Source organism: Rhinolophus ferrumequinum, chromosome 12 (assembly GCF_004115265.2).
Source record: "Rhinolophus ferrumequinum isolate MPI-CBG mRhiFer1 chromosome 12, mRhiFer1_v1.p, whole genome shotgun sequence".
NCBI classification, from domain to species: Eukaryota; Metazoa; Chordata; class Mammalia; order Chiroptera; family Rhinolophidae; genus Rhinolophus; species Rhinolophus ferrumequinum.
This window is the reverse complement of record NC_046295.1, coordinates 8,982,249-9,000,971: the sequence shown is the minus strand read 5'-3', so window position 1 is coordinate 9,000,971 and position 18,723 is coordinate 8,982,249. Positions and strand designations below refer to the sequence as shown.

Sequence of the window (18,723 nt, the reverse complement as noted above, 5' to 3'; positions counted from 1 at the left end):
TTTGGTTGTCATGCAGGGTCTCTGATCCTGCTCCCCGCACCAGAACGTAGGATATGGTGAGGCCAAAAAGGAACACCAATGGAGCCATAGATAAGGGAGTCATACCATTATATTCTCGCTGGCAGCTGGGTTGGAGACACAGGAAGCAGGAACCACACGCTGCCCAATCTGCCGTCCGCTTCTCTGCCAGCCAACCAACCAACCAACATAGCCACAGCAGTTATATCAGTGGCTAATGGCTAACCGGTAACGGCTGATGGCCAACTAGTCACAGCTGGTGGTTACCTACTACCTGAGCCAGCAGCTTTCCATGTGAGGCCAAGAGCCTGGAAACTGCTCTCTGGGATCTGTCCCCACTATAATATTGCATCTACTAATTCTTGGAGCACTTCTTCTCTGTTAGAAATGGATTACTCCAGGCCATCTGGCTGTACGGCCAATAGTGAACGTCAGATCAATCTAATAGAACAAATAGATACAGCTTCAGTACTTTTCTATGACACTTATGCTACACCCGTCACAATTCAGAGATGAACCTTCGTTCCCCTTGAAAGACACTGTTATCTACAAGGCTATTACCTTTCTAGAGATCTTGTTCATCCTTTCACTTCATCTATTTACTTCACTATGCAACCTGTGGAAGTTACCTTTTCCGATATTCCTATGGTACAAATTGAAACCCCAACACTTGTATAGAGCTTGGGTGATGGCTCATGGATTTTGTGTACACGCAACAAATCTGTTATTCTATTTTAATCGTACAGCCACGTCAAATAACAATTTAACCTTTACAGCTTGCATTCATGTTTTGAATGTTATTAATATTGCTTTTAATGGTCATAGTTACATGACCTCCACAAATACACATTTATCTTCTGCTTCCTTCCATCCCTGGTGGCACATTCTAGCAAACCAATTCCTTGGATTAATTCCACCACAGTCAAGGAAGCTATTCATCAAAATTTGGACATACAACAGACCACTCATGATGACACCATTAAACACCTCCATGCATTGGAGGCACATACAACCAAAATACAGTCATTGGTTTATACCATGAATGCAGGGTTAGCTAAGGAAGGCATGGCCACTGAATTAAGTACACCCTGTTCCTTTTGGGGACTCATTAAGAGATCCCTGTGCCTACACACTTGTTCTGGCTCATGGAGCACATATAACCCTCTATCACTGGAAATGTTTGGAACGGACTTAAAGAAATTTTGCTTTTTATGGTATGTACTGATTTGGGATGGTATTCGCTGGAATATGTAATGAATGCTATCTGCTCCCTCTACCCACAAGCGCAGCAGCCAAGGCAGCGGCTCACCAGGGCATTGCTGGCACTACTGCCCCAAGTCTCGCAACTCCGTGGGAGTACAGGGAGTGTAAGTTGTGAACTCAGTCACTGCTGGGTTGCCAGCAGTAATGCCCCCAAGGCCCAAAGTGGTTCATGTTTTACCTTTTGCTGCACAAGGGACAAAACGCAGGGGTGTGGGATGTCTTCAGCCTCCCGGGCGTCCTTTGTTGGGAACTTGGGGGAGGTGCTTGCCACAGAACCCCCACTGCGGAGCTCCTCCTCCAACTGACAGACTCTGAGTTTCTAGCGCTTCCTCCTGAGACAGCAGGTCCCACACCCAGGCTACTTCAGTAAGTACTTCTTCTTTGGTGCCACGCAATGCAGTGAGGAACATCCAGCCCACATGGCCAGTAGCGACTCTCCTGGTACCTGCTCAGTTAAAACCTGCAGGGCCCTATCTATGCTGGCTGGAGAACCATCAACGTCCTCCCACCCCTCCACGGGGGCCCAGCTCCTGAGAACAGTGGCCACTGGGTACCACACACTGTGTGGGGACCACATGTTTTCCTATCCAGACTCTCTTACCTGGCTGGGACCCTTGTCGCTGCGACAGGTGTCTGAGTGGGTTGAGTCCCGGGGATACAGTGTCTGAGTGAGTTGAGTCCCGGGGATATGGTGTCTGAGTCCCAGGGAGCCGGAAGAAGATGCATGGAGCCGAAGGCAAAATACACATGCTTTATTTACAGGGTTCAGCAGCCTGTCTCACAGCAGTCCAGCTCAGCAGTCGCACCCCCCAACCCCGCCCCTAAAACGGCTGGAGCTTTTTATATCCCATCAATACAAAGGTGGCTTACAGCCAAAAGTGCTTACATAGGATATTTACATTTACATGTTAGAATGGACTGCGCCTGCGCAGCATCCTACCTTTCGGACTGACAGGCCAGTCAGGGTCAGCAGATAACTCCGGGAGGGAAGCATGACCAACTCTGCTTTCCCACAATAGTTCATAAGTTCAGCAGATGAAAATTGCCACAGAGGCCATGGCATGATATTGGGAGGCTAATAGAGAGGCCCCCAGAGGGCCTCCACATGGGGTATTACAATGATATATTTCCAGTTCTCAGAATAATATAGGATGGGTCTGATCAATGATTAACCTCTGCAATTTTGTGTGGTATGAGGTAGAAACTTGAAAGTGTCCTGAGTAGTCTGTAGGATGGAATCAGAAGCTTTGAGGGCAGGGACCCTCAGGTCTGCCATTGCAGAACTGAGAGCCTGAGGTGGTGAACGGTGAAACTGTAAAATTCCCAGGCTTAGGAAATCGTGGTGGGGTCCTGAAGGCTGAATGTCAATATGTGGAGTATGTAGAAAGGAATTGGAGTTTGAAGGTCATATTGCAATTTTGGGTCCTGCATACGGGATATGAAAATATGCAGAGGGCTTCCTAGTAACACAGAGAGAGAATGTCTTAATTCTGTTTGTGTATAAAGGGGTCCTAAATAAGGCTTTTCCTTAGTATGGAGAGAGGCAGGGAAGCTCTGTTGTACCTGGGATAAGAGCTGGTAGGCTGGAGTCAGTAGACCTTTGAGACAGTGAGTCCAAGTAACATGCAAAGTGAGAGTCACCTCCATCAGAACCAATTCCTTTGCGCATGCAGGATAAGCCCCTCCTCCCAGTGAGAGGAAATCTACATGATCCAACAAAGGTGGGTACAGGTAGAATTGGACCTTTTAAAGATCTGGAGTGCTATTTGGGGGATAGTGAGAATGTTTTCCCTGGGTATTAGTGACCTTTGAGGAGTTATTAAGGGGAGAGAAGTAGTAGAAGCCAGAATAAGTATATATTAAGAGTGAGAAGAATAGTTCTAGCCGTGAGGGGGAAGTAAACCCTTATTCACTGGTTAAGGGCTATGGAAAGGAGCCGAGGAGGATAAGAGGCCAGAAGAGCGGGTGGTTTAAAACAGTAGTATTAATTATTGCTTATCTACTTGCTTTCTAAAGAGACGCTTAAGTCTTTCTGTTGGCTCACAAGACTAGGTGTCCGGGGTGCCTTCAGGTATCGTTGTTTCCTGGCTGGAGTCTTGCTCAGGAGCAAGATTTATCTGAGATACAAGTGTATCCAGGAAGGGTGTCCAAGGGTTTCACTGACATAAGTATTGTCAGGAGGACCTGATGGGCCCAGAAGATGGATGGTAGAGTTTTATACTGTTGGGAAGTAATTTAAGAGTCAGTCTCCAGGGTTAACTTTTGGATGTTTGGATCCCATTAGGGAAGAGTCCCGAGCTGGGAGAAGGGTGTTAGCATGAGAATGAATTTCTTTCAGGGCCTGACCTAAACAGGAGACATATGTGACTAAAGCATTAAATTCAGGATCTGGTAGCAGGTCTGTTGATAAGAAAGGCCTCCAGGAGAGAAGTTCGAAGAGACTCAGGTGAATGTCCAAGCGAGGATTTATCCTGAGCATAAGGTGCGCTAGAGGTAAAAGCTGGGTCCAGGATGACTGGAGTTCCTGGGTGAGCTTAGTGAGGTGTCTCTTGACAAGCAGGGTAGCTCTCTGCACCTTACCCTGGACTGGGCTCCCAGAGGGAGTGTATGTGGCAAGTAATCTGAAAGGCTTCGCAGACCTGCTGAGTAATTTGAGACACAAAAGCAGGTCCATCACTGTGTGTGAGGAGCAAAGCAGGCCAAATCCAGGAATTATCTCCTGGAGTAGGGACTGGGTGACCTCTGAGGCCTTTTCAGTCTCACTAGGAAAGGCCTTTACCCATTAGGAAAAGGTGTCAATAAAAACTGGGAGGTAATGATAGATATCCTTCGCAGGAGGCACATGAGGAAAGTCTGTTTGCCAATCCTCCACGGGGACTGCCATCTCCTTTGAACCTGCTCTAAGAGCGGAGGGGGCCTAAGGTGTGCTTCTGGATTAGCCTTGAGGCAAATGGGCACATCTTAGAAATGTTTTGGATGTGTGAGAGGATATTGTGCCCTACGAAGTGGCACTGAACAACCTGAGGTGAGGCCTTAGCACCTACATGAGGAGAATGATGTAAATTGTAGAGAAGCTTCCATTGAGAGGCTCGGGAGTGGGGAGTTTTCCTTGGGGATCTGGAAACCATCCCTGAGGGTTAGGCATATACCAACTCCCCACCCCCTCTGCTGCCTGTTGTTCTTCCTTAGGGGTATAGACAGGTTGGGAAGTAGATTTATGGGTAAAAAGGGACAGAACCTGTGAGGAAACTCTAAGGAATTAGCTTGAGGGTGGTCTAGAAGAGTGTCCGGCTCCCCTGTTCTGACATTATAACCCTCTCTACTAAGAGCAGCTGACTTAGCCATAGGGTTAGTAAAATTACTTCCTGAGATGTCTCATCTGTCCCTGATTGGTGGCCCTGACAGTGGATGACAGCAACTTTAGTAGGGGCCTGGACAGCCTCAAGTTACGGTAAAATCTCTTCTTTATGCTTTATGGGGCTATTCTGGGCGGTTAGAAAGCCCCTTTCTGGCCAAAGGCGGCATGAGCATGTAGGACATGATGGGCATACTTTGAGTCAGTATAAATGATGACTCTTAGGTCCTTACCTAGGAGTAAGGCTCTGGTTAATGCTATTAATTTGTCCTTCTGAGCAGAAGTATGGGTGGGTGATATCCAATTCCATCCCTATTACGGTGGTGGAAGAAACAACAGCATGCCCTTGGGATACCACACAACTCCCATCTGTGGACCAGATTTCACCAGCGTCTGAAAAGGGAGCATCTTCTAAATCCTCCCGAGCAGATGGGAATAATTCAGAACTTCGAGGCTCTTGTGTTGGGTCGGGGAGGAGGGATCTGGCACAAGGTAGAGGGTTAAGGTATTGCAGGGCTTGATGGTTAAGTCCGGGGAGACTAAACACAAGGCTTGGTGTTGGACCTGTTGTTTGACAGCCAGTGTGATGCCTTGGAGTTGAGGACATCTAAGGCCTGGTGTGGGGTAAACACAGTTGGTGGATGATTAAGGGTGAGTTTCTGAGCCTGCTTTAATAGTGAGGCTAAACCGCAAGGACTCTCAGGCAGAAGGGTCAGCCCTTTGCACCTGGGTCTAAGGACTTACAGAGACAAGCAGCAGGCCTGGAATCTGAGCCTGGTTCTGCACAAGGGGCCCTGGGGCACTTCCCCTCCTCTCAGAGATACAGAGTGAGAAGGGCTGGGGCAGATCTGGGAGAGCTAAGGCAGGGGCTTCAGTTAGAGCCTGTGAGGGGCACAGAATGTGCACTTGAGCTCTTCATGCCAGTCTAAGGGCTCTTGCTCCATATCCTTAAGAGGCTTTGCTATGGCCAGAACTGAAGAATCCAGATGCAGCAGTAGCCAGCCATGCCTAAGAAAATGCCTCTTGGTGGTTGGGGGCTCCAGGGAGGTGATGGATTCCTTCCTCTCATTGCTAATCTGTCGTTGCCCAGGTGAAAGAATAAATGCTGAGTAAGTTACTTGCTGCTGGGAAATCTGAGCCTGTGTGGCCCTTACTCCATACTGGGTATCCCAGTTCTGTTAGAAAATTCAGAGTTATTGTATGCTGATCTGAACTTCCCTTCTCTGGGTGAGGACTGTCTGGAAAGCCTTGTGGTAGGAGTGTCCAAGTATATTGCCTATGGACCTGAGTGTGGGGGTCTGTGCAGATGAAATCAAATAAAAACTGAGACTGGGGATCTAGTGAGATACAAAAGAAGGCATCCTCTAAATCCAGCACAGTGAACCATGCAGTCCCCTGGACGGGTTAGTTCTAGTAAGTATAATGATCAGGGACAAAAGGATGAATTACAATCACTGCCCCACTGATAATCCTTAGGTCTTGAACTAACCTGTACTGGCCAGATGGCTTTTGACCAGTAAAATGAGCATATTGCGAGATGAATTGAAGGGAATTAAAAGACCATGCCTGAGGGGCTTGTTGATGATGGGCTGAGTCCTGAGAAAAGCCTCCCTGTTAATGGGGTATTGGGGATTACAGGGGCAACAGGTAGGGTCTTTCAGCCTAATCTGCACTGGAGTTATATGAGACCCTCTGCCAGGAGTTTTCTGATCCCATACAATGGTGTTGACCTGTTTTATGATCCAGGGAGAAACTGTAGACAGGTCAGGGTTAAATGCTTGAGAAGGAAAACAGGCTGCAGAGGAGCTATTAGAGTAGGGTTAGGAGAGATTTGGAGGGGAGCTTGTAGCTTCTGCATAATATCTCGTCCTAAAAGGGGTATGGGGCCGTGGGGCCTAATTAGAAAGCTATGTGTAAAAGCAAGGGACGCAAAGCAACAAGGTAAATGTAGGGTCTGTCTGCAGGTGGTGGGATTGCCTTCAATATCTGTTAGGAGGAGGCTGGAGGGAAGTGTAGGGCCGAAGTCATGAATTAGAGCAGAGAACGTGGTTCTCAGATCAAGAAGATAACATTCTTATCTGCCATGGCAAGCGTTACCCTGGGCTCAGCCTCTGTGATGTTGAGCAGCGAAGCCAGGATGAGTCCTGGGGCCCGTTAGTTGAGGTGACAGTCGTCTGACTCATAGTCAATAATGACCGACATTGGCAGCGTGTTGGAGGAGCCGCCCTCTTGGTCTTTTAGGAGTTGAGACAGCCTCGAGGGGACAAGGGACAGTCCTTCCAGTGTCCTTCCTTTTTGCAAAGGGGACATGAGCCAGGGTGTCCCTGTTGGATAGGAGAGGCCAAGGCTTACTCCAGTGTCATTCCTGATGACAGTTGTACCAGGTGTTTGTGTCTGTCTTTGGTGGCCTACCTCCTCCTGGGCCAAAACCTGGGGTAAGTCTGTGAGGGTAGGGTGCTTGCAAGGGTAGCAGCCATTATCTGAGCCTTTCTCTGACCTTCTTTTATCACTCCGGACGATAGACTCCCTTTCCACTACATCCCTATTCTTAAAGAACTTAAAAAACTGTATCTAGACTGGGAGTGGAGTCTGGGGACCCAGCTCTAATTTCTGAAGCTTCCTTGATATATGGAGTTGATTACCCAATAAAACACGTGGTTAGTATAGTGGTTCCCTCACGGCCAGATGGACCTAGGTTAGTATATTTTTGGAGGGTGGCAGCTAAGCGGGGTTGAAAGAGGGTTGGGTTTTCATCCGGTCCTTGAGTAATTTCCCTCAGTTTCTCATGGTTAACTAGTTTAATAATGCCTTTTTTTAATGCCTTTGGTAAGACAGGTGAGCATATGGTCTCATCTAATCCTGCCCTTGATAATTCCAATCAGGATTATATTTGGGAATAGCCTCGGCCCCAATCATGTTGTTCTACATCCCAGCCCACTAGCTAGTCTACCTATCTTTGGGCAAAAGCCAATACAGTTTTTTCTTCTAAAGAACAGCAAGTGGTAAAAACAATGTAATATCCTACCAAATAAGATCAAAGGCTATGGTTAGGCCCTAGAATTCCTTAATGAACTTACACGGGTCTTCATAATAGGTCCCTAATTTTGTCTCTGAGCTAGAGCTGCCATAGGGAAAGGGACAAGAACCCTAATTGTACCAGCCTCTCTGTTTGTAACCTCCCGGAGGGGCAAAATGGAGTCTGCCTTAAAATGCGCTCCACTACGTGTGGTGCCTGCAGGACTGGCAGCTGGTGCAGAAAAGGGAGGGGGAGCTGGAGAAGAGGTGGAGGGGGCAGAGAGGTTTGAGGAAGGAGAGGTAGGAGGGGCAGGAGGTGAGTTTCGAGGAGCTCTAGGAGGGACCTGCAATAAAAAGGGGGAGAATGAGTTATTTTCGTAGGACACGTGTAGCATTGTTTCTGGAGGTCTGGGTTCTAGCTCAGGGTCATAAAGGCTTGGACTTTGGAAGGTCAGGCTATTTGTGAAGGAGCCTACAGAAAACATCTAGTTGCATAAGGATATTATACTTCAGAGTGACATTAGACAGCTTGATCTCCTGATCGTCTAGTTTATACGTTTCCCTGAAAATAAGACTTAGCCGGACCATCACCTCTAATGCGTCTTTTGGAGCAAAAATTAATATAAGACCTGGTATTATATGATATATGATATATGATATGATAAAAGACCCGGTCTTATACTAAAATAAGACCGGGTCTTATATTAATTTTTGCTCCAAAAGACACATTAGAGCTGATGGTCCAGCTAGGTCTTATTTTCGGGGAAACACGGTATTGAGACAAGGCAGTATTGCATAAGAATTTTGTCCTTTTTGAGAGAGACGTCAAATTTGGTCTAATTCTTGAGAAGACAGCCAAGAGATGAGTCAAGAGGGACAGAGGAGGAGCCGCCCATGGTGCTAGGCAAGGTGGTCTCATTATGGCCGGACTAGATCAAGGGACGTCCCCCAAGTTTCTCCAAAGGAGTCTCTGACTCAGGAGTTGTGTAATTGACGCAGTTCTTACTTCGTACTCTGGAGAAAGAAAGAAATGACCATTAGTTGTGAGGGCGCTGAGGGTCATGGACCCGGCTGGTGGAATTCCTGGCACCCCACAGCCATCACAAGGCATATCACTTATCAACAAAAGGCCTGTTGACCCATGGAGGTGGCAATTAAGGTCCAGAGAAGCTAAACAAAAATGGGGAGCGAGTCACTGAAAAGAACTACAGGAGTGGCCAGAGGAAAGGGAGTCTGTGCGTCTTTGACTTGCGTGCTTGTCCAATGAATGCGTCTTTGTCTTGCCCCTGGTGGGACCTAGTTGTAGTGTCCTGGACTGTTACCAGATTATTCTGTCATGGAAAATTCTTTAAAGTGGTAGACGCCTTGGAGGAATTTATGTGTCCAACCAAGTAGACTTGCCTATCCTGAGATATAGATACAAGCCTCACACAAAATCTGGCGATGGGATTCCCCAACCAACACAGACTGGACTTACGATTCCCCCAGAGTAACCCCGGCTGGAAATATCAATTTCCAACCCTCCAAGGAGGGGATCCACAAGAGGCTCTGAAGGGGGCGGGGGGTAAGGAGGATGAGTCCAACTCTTGGGTTCAGCGTGAAAAGGATTCACAAGACTCAGAAAAGTAGGAAAGCAAAGACAGTTTTATTGAAGGTTGGGCAGAGAGAGAATGCCTACGGCAGTGTCTAAAGGAGATGGATGCCCCCCACGTAACGGAATGTAAGGGTTTTACATTTATTTATGATGACCCCGGGGCCTGTTATCTTGCAGTTGTTCACAGTTGTGGCTGACCCCTTCTGAGAACTATTGCACAGTTGGTTTCCTCCAATAATTGTCCAGGTGTTCATCAGTCCTCATTTTCACTAACTTTTTCTGACTCATCAATCTTTAGGCTTATTCCTGTTAGCTCCTACACTCATTCTTATTGGCTCTTGTCTTGACTCATCACTTACCTTAGTTCCTTCCTATCCCACAAATAGTATGAGAGGCCAAACACTCACTAAAATGTTATTGCTTCCTTTTCTCCCTTTATTTCTGCCTGGAAATACAGAGGTTACTGGAAAAATGTATACATATTTTAAGAAAGGAAAAAACTGTACTAAAATTGTAATACTCAATATGTACTGATAACAAAAGATGAATACACGTCACGTCACATTTGATTTCTGCAATTACAAGAGGTACTCAAAGTGGTTCCATCAGCGTCATGACACTTCTGATTGTGGGGAACTACTGCTTGAGCAACGCTGACCAAAGTGTCCACCCCCAGTAGAATTCAACATGGGGCATCATCTTTAATCTGACTTCGCAGGATAAAACGTGGAACTGGTGATACACAAGTCAAAGCCCAGCAATGGTATGAGATGTGGAAGAGTACTTTTTCCTTGGGAAGGTACTGCACTATATATATAATTAGGAACTTCTCAAAAACCATAGGGAATTGCTGGAGCTACCACCATTGTACTAGCTAACAAGGAAAAATGTATAAATTCCCTTGCATGATTTATATTAGACAATAGAATTGCTCTTAACCATCTAGCTAAACAAGGTAGGGGTTGCTCTAATGTTAATACCTCCTGTTATACTTGGATAAAACACCTCTGGTGAAATAGAGATGGAACTAGATAAAATACGGGCACAAGTCAAGTGATTAAATACAGGTCCACTGACACCTCACAGTTCTTTGTACCTTCAACTGACTGCCCTCAGGTATTGCTTCATTGATCAGGTCTATTCTTCAAATTGGACTTATCATTTTGCTTGTTATTATATGAATATTTGCTGTTCTAAAACTTTGTTTTCCACAACTCAATGTTATAAAGACACCACTCTGACAATGGTCGCTCAATGACAATGGTCGTTTTGGCATGATCACTAAGGCCTCTGAGACTTTATAGGAAAAACCTCAAGAAACTACTGAAGTAGTTTGCCCCTAAAGAAAAATAACAGTAAATACTTCCTTTGTTTTGGCGCAATTGCTCAAGTGTGGCCTAAGGATCCGAAGGAAAAACAAAACCATGTTCCCTATATGTGGGACAGAAAACACTGAGAAGGAATCTTCCTAGCAAGGAGAGAACATCGATGCTTTTAATAAGTGATCAGTGTGCTTTTCAATGACTGATCAGTGACGCTTTCAAGAAAAGGCCTCAATCAAGGGTGAGAAATATAAAAAGTAACATCAATGGAGCCACTTTAAAATGGAGTTGGAGCTGCCATCCCAGATGAAGTACCTTGCCCACCTTATTCCTCAAATCTTTGGAATGTTAAACCTGGGGGAAAAAAACCTTTGTGTTGGGCCAAAAGCAGCATTTCAGCATAAGAAGATAGCAGATATTACGGTATCTTCTTCAGATATTAAGCAGCATAAGAAGACAGCAGATATTTTAATTTTTTCTATTGGGGAATACTGGGGAACAGTGTGTTTTTGCACGGCCCATCAGCTCCAAGTCAAGTCGTCCTGCAGTCTAGTTGTAGAGGGCACAGCTCACCTCCAAGTCTAGTTGTCGTTTTCAATCTTACTTGTAGGGGGCACAGCCCACCATCCATCCTATGCGGGGAATTGAATCGGCAACCATGTTGTTAAGAGATCGCACTCTAACCAATTGAGCCATCCAGGCACCCCTCTGGCAGCTCATTGTCTTCAGTCTAGTTGTGGAGGGTGCAGCTCACTGGCCCACGTGTGAATCAAACTGGCAAACCTGTTGCCAAAAGCTTGTGCTCTAACCAACTGAGCCATTTGGCTACTCTGAAATTTTAAAACAGTCTTTAGAATTAGCACCATTATGGGCTGAAAATTTAAAATATGCTTTAGGATTAACATCACAATGTTGGCTTGTTGGCCCATGTAGAAATTCCTTCTTTCTATTCATGTAATGGTTCTTCTTCCCTTTCTCATCAATACTCCTTGTTTTGCCTCTAATCAAAACTCTATCCTGGGGTTGCAGTTTAGCTCAGTTGGTTAGAGTACAGTTCTCTTAACAAGGATGCTGGTTCAATTCCCACTGTGAGCTGTGCTCTCCACAACTAGATTGAGACAACTACTTGACTTGGAGGTGATGGGTCCTGGAAAAACACACTTAAATAAATAAAAGTAAAAAACAACAACAAAAAATCCCTATGCTGTTTCTGTCTAAATCAGTCCTTCACTAATAGCTATTCATTTGGATCTCAAATAAATGCTCGTTCCTCTCCCTTTGGTCTTTTACTTTTAGTTTAATAATGAACGGATTTTGCAAACAATTAAAATAATTACTCCAATAATTCATCAATAAAACCTCTAAGGCCGTATGTCAGTTTTTATTGGGAGATGGGGATGGGAAAGGAGAAATGTTGGAATCAACTGGGCAATTTTCTCATTGTTCCTATTTTCCCTTTAGGTTACATAATATATGGAAACGTGTGTCAAAGCAGCAAGCTTCTGAATTCCTGAGCCAAGGGCACAATGGAATTTCACACCCTTTTTAACTCATTAACTGATTTAACTCATTTTCACTGATGAAAATTGCTCACTCTCTTAGGGGCTTTCACAAACTGCCAGATGGCATTCACAGGAACTCCCCAATTCCTCCAGTCAGGGTGCAAGGCTTAGTTCTTGCCTCTACTCATGCTTTATGGTTAAAGAGCTCCTTGAGCTTAGGCTTGTATTTTGTCCTGAAAGCAATTGTGCCCACGCCCCGATTTCCCATTTCTCATTACCCCACGGTGTTGAGACAGACGCCAGTGTCACTACATTACAATGCCCTATCCAGAAAGGCCTGCCACAAAGCAGGTGTACAGGTGGCTTTCACTCGAAGACACTGTGACCAACCAGAGGTCTCTGTAGCTGCCTCCCAGGGAACTCCGCTTCTGGGCAAAATCTCCAAATGCTCTCGACAGCATTGACAGACTACCCACAGTCAAGACTGAAACAGATTCCTGAAAACCCCTCCACAGAATTCATCAATACCCTATAAATAAAGAGGCCCTCCAAGGCATCAGGCACATAATAAAAGATTATTAGGCTCAGGGCCTCATTATCTCCTGAGCAGCTCCATAAGGCAGGGAGGAGAGAGGACCATTCATGTTTAGGGCTCACATTACATTCTCTAGTGGACGAAGTGGGGTTGGGGAGTGTCCTCTGGACATGTGCCAGCAAAGAGGAAAAGTGGGAAAGGTCTGGGTCCCATGTCACTAGGACTCTGCCTCTGGGTTTCCCAGGAATGGATCTCAGCCGGTTGGTTAAGTCGGTTCTACCTTGTGGATACCTGACTGAGATGAAATGAAATGCTATTCCAACCACAATTTTTAAAACTTTACTTAAGGGGACATAATATTCTAAATATTTCGGCAAACACTTAACATTTTCCAAAATATGAAGAAAGGATTTGTTCTATAATGCAAACTATTGTAACAGCAGATTAAACATTCTCATGATCAGAAGAAGTAAAAAGATGGTTTGGTAAAAGAAAAAGGTATCAGAAAAATTAATATTGGACACAGAAGCCAATCTAAATGAATATCAGGTGGCTTTATCTCAGATGATTTGACCATCAAAACAAAATAAAATTAGTAACACTACTTAAGGAGTATAACCTACTGCTTTATAAAAATCTGATTCTACACAAACATAAATTTAAAATTCTGGAAAGAGGAAAACTGTTTCATACTATGATGAGGACAGGAGGAATACTGGGGAAAGTAGCATGATTTTGTCAACTATGATAAAAGTTGATTTGGGCAATAACCAGAAATAAATGCTAAAATTTGTGAAAATAGAGATTTAAGTCATACAGAGGTATAGACTGAATGTATCTCATACAAATACTAAATGACTTTTTCCTGAAGACACACGGAAAATACCACATTAACCAAACAATCCAATTTATTGTCACTATTCTTGTGACCAATTAATAATATGTGCGTCCTGGTATAATGTACCAGGAAATCCTCAGAACTTCTTTTGTATTGCTACAAAAGGTACACAACCTAAATGTAATCATAAGAAAACACCAAACAAATCCTGTTATTTACATGATTAATAAAAGAGCTATGGTTAATAGCTACTGATCATTCAGGATACTGTCAGGGATTCCCTCCATGTGACTCTTGTGATACATACCCATTTGTCACTTTCACCGAGGTCACAGTCATACATACTGTGCTTCCCCGACAATAAGAATTAGCCAGATCATCAGCTCTAATTGTCTTTTGGACAAATATTAATATAATTATTATAGTAAGGGTCTTATTTTACTATAACATGACATAAGACCGGGTGTTATATTAATTTTTGCTCCACAAGATGCATTACAGCTGATTATCTGGTCTGGTCTTATTTTCAGGGAAACAGTAGCTTATGATAGCTGAGGGATGTCTAAGATGGATCAGGAACAGGTAGATTGAAACCTGTAACAGCTCAGCAGAGCACAAGTTTTTTCTACCTTGCCAAAGTCACACTGTCAGAGGAGGAAACTATTCTACATACTAATTCTTGAACCCTGACTCCTTCCATGTGCTACTCTTCCCTCATCATTGTAGGGAAAAGAAACAATACACAATATATAGGATGAAAATGTTTTAATGGGAGTTGTTTAAGCACTGACAGTCCTATTTCACTACCAAAACTTTGCTGACATTACCGCATTAAGGTAAAAGAGTGGTTGGGAAAGTTAGACTAGTCATGGGCCTAAGGACAAAAGGAAATGGTTATTGGTGAATATGTAGTATTCAGGATAGGGGTCTCTTCATTAGTTTTATTATTTATAGACATTATATTGAGGATTGACTTCTGGCAGGATTTCCCAAATCCATTAGCTTCATAAGATTTCTTTCACCTCCTCGATACATTATGAGGTCTCTACTGCTCTATGCATTTTCGCCTGTACTGAGAAGGGTGACTTTTGCTTGATGTTATCACACATTTATCACATTCTACATTTTCTTCATTGTGTAAATTCTCTACTCCATGAGATTCCATCTCTGACAGAAAGCTTTCACATTTTCATTACACAGTCAGTATTTCTTCACAGTGCAAGTTTGTTGACGGGTGAGTTCATAGAGAATATTTCCTATATTCATTACCTGCACAATATTTCTTTCCTCCAATAATTCTCTGATGTCCAGTAAGGACTAAACTTATCCTTAGTGGCTGAAAGACTGTATATATACATTTCAAGGGTTTCCTTCCAGTGTAAGAACTTGCTAAAAACTGAATGTTTGTGTCCTCCCCAAATTCATCTGTTGAAATCTTATCCCCAAGGTGCTGCGATTTGGAGGTGGAGGCCTTTGGAGATGAAGAAGTCATTAGGCCAGAGCCCTTATTCAAGAGGCTCCAAAGAGATCCGAGGTCCCTTCCACCATGTGCGTTCACTACAAGAAGATAGCCATCTACAAACCAGGAAGTGGAGCCTCACCACACACCAAATCTACCACCCCCTTGATTTGGGACTGCCACTTTCCAGAACTGTGGAAAAGCAATGTTTGTTATTTTAGCGAATCAGTCTATGGTATTTTGTAACAATACCCTGAACGGACTGACACAGTTCTCTTATGTCTAGTGAGGAGCTTCCTGAGGAACTTCCATGTTCATCAGCTTAATAAATTTCAGCTCCTTCTCTGAGTTCTGCAATCTTTTCTTGACCCTGACTTGTAACTTCCACTACATTCATCATCTTTATGATTTCACCCCTGTGAGTTCTCTGATGTTCTCAAAGTGAATTCTGGCCGAAAGCATTCCAAGTTCCATAACATTTACAAGGCTTTACATTTGTGTGAGTTCTCTTAGGTAATATAAGATTGGATGTTTGGATGAAAATTTTTCTATATTCACTACAATCATGTCAAACTCCCAATGAGTTTTCTGATGTTCTCTGAGGTCTGACTTCTAGTGGAAATCTTCCCTACTTCTACAGTTATAAGGTTTCTACCTGGTGTGATCAAGGAGATCAAAATAAGGCAGGCCAAATTATGCCAGTTTGGGAAAAGGAGTCTTATGAGCGAAAACAACTGAAAAACAGTAGACAGAAACACCTTTTCACTCCGCCTCCATGTGACAAATGTCAGGGCATAAGTCTCTCTTCATAAAGGTGTTCCCCATCTCCTCTGTGTATAAGCAAGAGCAGACAACTAGTATCCTTGGAGATGGCACCAACTAATATATGCATAAACAAATCTTAATGAAATAATAACACTCTTCTCTTATTGGTTTCCCCGAATATTGACCTTCCTACAACTTACCACCTGTAGAAGCTCTACGCCATTATTTCTGTCTGGACACTTGTTTGCAAATGCATTGTCTTTTTGTTAAAATGGCATGTAAGCCTCCAGGTCTGTTCACCTCCTTGGAGTTTCTATTTATTTGACGCTCTTCATACGCATATGAAATAAACCAGTTTCTCCTGCTAATGTCTTCCAATTTGCAAGGATTCAGCCACTGAACTTAACAGAGTACAAGAAAAAGTTACACTTCCTCCCCTTGGCTTTTTACATCTGACAACTCTATGAAGATTTTCCTACATTACCACCTTCATAGGATTTTTCACCTTTGTGAGTTTCCTGACGTTTTCATAGCTGAGAGTCACTGTTGAAAGTGTGTAAATCACATTTCCCTGTGAGAATTGTCTCGTAAGTTCAATTTTGAGCGTTAATTGGAAACAAAAGCTTTTCTACATCAGTTACATTTGTAGCATTTTTCCCTCTATACAGTCTCTAACATACTATGAAGGCTGATTTCCAAAGAAAAAATTTCCCACATTTCATACATTCACAGAGTTTTTCCCCTTCATGAATTCTCTGATGTCCTTTGAGGTATGACATGAAAATATACTATTCCAGATTCACAGGGTTTCTCTCCTGTGGTGAGTGCTCTGATGTTTTCCAAGATGTGACTTCCGGCGGAAAGTTTTTCCACATTTGTTACATTCATAGGGTTTCTCTCCTGTATGAATTCTCTCATGACTTCTAAGGCATGATCTCCGGCTGAAAGTTTTTCCACAGTCAATACATGCATATGGTTTTTCCCCTGTGTGAATTCTCTGATGTACAATGCGGTGTGACATGCAGGTGAAAGCTTTTCCACACTCATTACACTCATACGGTTTCTCCCCTGTGTGAGTTCTCTGATGTACTGCAAGGCTTGTTTTGTGTGTGAAAGTTTTCCCACATTCAGTACATTCATAGGGTTTCAATCCTTTGTGAATTCTCTGATGTCCTCTGAGCCGTGATAAGGAGATGAAAGCTCTCCCACATTCATTACATTCATAGGGTTTCTCCCCTGTGTGAATTCCTTCATGATTTTTAAGGCATGATCGGTGGCGGAAAGTTTTTCCACAGTCAATACATTCATACGGTTTTTCTCCTGTGTGTGTTCTCCGATGTACAATGTGGTGTGACATGGAGGTGAAAGCTTTTCCACACTCATTACACTCATACGGTTTCTCTCCTGTGTGAGTTCTCTGATGTAGTACAAGGTTTGTGTTGCGTGCAAAAGTTTTCCCACATTCAGTACATTCATAGGGTTTCAACCCTTTGTGAATTCTCTGATGTTCTCTGAGCCGTGATAAGGAGACGAAAGCTTTCCCACATTCATTACATTCATAGGGTTTCTCCCCTGTGTGAGTTCTCTGATGTCTTACAAGGCTTGATGTATTGCTGTAAGTTTTATAACAGTGGGGACATTGATAGGGTTTCTCCCCTGTGTGAATTCTGTAATGATTTATAAGGTTTGACATCTTACTCAAAGTTTTTCCACATTCATTACATTTATAAGGTTTCTCCACTGTGTGAGTTCTCTGATGTACTGCAAGGTCTGTTTTGTGTGTAAAACTTTTAGCACATTCAGCACATTCATAGGGTTTTTCGCCTGTGTGAGTTCTCTGATGTTTTACAAGGCTTGACTTCTGGGTGTAACTTTTCCCACATTCATTACATTGATAGGGTTTCTCCCCTGTGTGAGTTCTTTGATGATTTATAAGGTTTGACATCTTACTGAAAGTTTTTCCACATTCAGTACATTCACAGCGTCTTTCCCATGTGTGAGTTCTCTGATGTTTTCCAAAGCTTGACTTCTGGGTATAAATTTTATCACATTTCTTAAATTGATAGGGTTTCTCCCTTGTGTGCATTTTTTGATGTACAATTAGGGAAATTTTCCAGGAAAATGCTGTCCCACATTCATTACACTCATACATTTTCTTACCTGTGTGATGTAAAACGAGGGATGACCTCCTACAGAAGAATTTTTGACATTCATTACACTCATAGTGTTGTTCCCTCCTGTGAGTTCCCTGCTGCATATGAAAGGCTGACTGAGAACTGAAAGTTTCCTCACGTGTCTTATCATCAGAAGATAGCTCTATTGTGTGAGTTTCCTGTTGTACATTCATGGCTGAATTGTAGTTGAAATTTTTACCACACTCAAGTGGTTGCATTCCTGTGTGAGTTCTCTGATATTCTGTGAATTGTGCTTTTTGACCAAAAGTATTCTCTCTTATATCAGTTCTCTGAAGTTTAGCAACCCTCCTGAAGCTGTTCCACATTTTATTACATTTATCTTCCTGAAATTCACAGTGACTCTTCCTTGTGTGAATACTTGGAGAAACAAGGGTCCATTCATCAAATAGGTTTCTTCCAAATTCACAATAAGATCTCTCTTTTCTGTAAGCACTGTTCCATGTAATGAACGCAGCCTTATCATGCAGAACATTACCACGTTCATTACATTCAAAAGACTGCCTCAAAGTAAGTTCCTCCACACAACTAAAGGTTTGCACATTTTGATTGTAATCGAAAGACTTTTCTCCATGGTTAGTTCTCTCATTTCTAGTATTGGAATGAGATGCACTAAATTCATCAGTCTTCTTTTTTGAGTCATTATGAGGAGCTAATGGGTAGAGATCCAAGTATGTAGTCCCCACAGCATCACCTGTAGAGAGTCTTTTTCCTGAAGGAACAACATCTGTGACCAGATTACATGGTTTTCCTAAAATTTTCTCTTGCTGTGTAGTCAATGGTCTGTTGGTGGTGAATAAAACTTGACATAAACACTTGACTTGGTTTTCCTGGCTCTTCTCTAAAAGATCACGTCGGCAGTCTT

General features: G+C 43.4%; 2 protein-coding genes and 1 long non-coding RNA gene across 6 annotated transcripts in view; 1 reads left to right on the top strand and 2 right to left on the bottom strand.

Annotated features, from left to right (window-relative positions):
* LOC117031839 (uncharacterized) overlaps positions 1 to 15,012 on the top strand; it is a 26,406-nt gene extending 11,394 nt beyond the window's left edge. Inside the window, exon 4 of the long non-coding RNA XR_004424629.1 lies at positions 14,890 to 15,012. This is a non-coding gene — a long non-coding RNA (uncharacterized LOC117031839). The remainder of the gene's footprint in view (positions 1 to 14,889) is intronic.
* The window catches only part of LOC117031838 (zinc finger protein 37A), a 97,582-nt gene that overhangs the window by 47,386 nt on the left and 31,473 nt on the right, over positions 1 to 18,723 (bottom strand). The window lies entirely within an intron of this gene.
* Positions 14,193 to 18,723, bottom strand: part of LOC117031837 (zinc finger protein 2 homolog) — a 35,621-nt gene continuing 31,090 nt past the window's right edge. For all 4 annotated transcript variants that reach the window (XM_033122632.1, XM_033122631.1, XM_033122634.1 and 1 more), the window contains one exon: positions 14,193 to 18,723. In XM_033122632.1, the coding sequence (XP_032978523.1) occupies positions 16,466 to 18,723 (2,258 nt within the window). In that variant the 3' untranslated portion in view covers positions 14,193 to 16,465.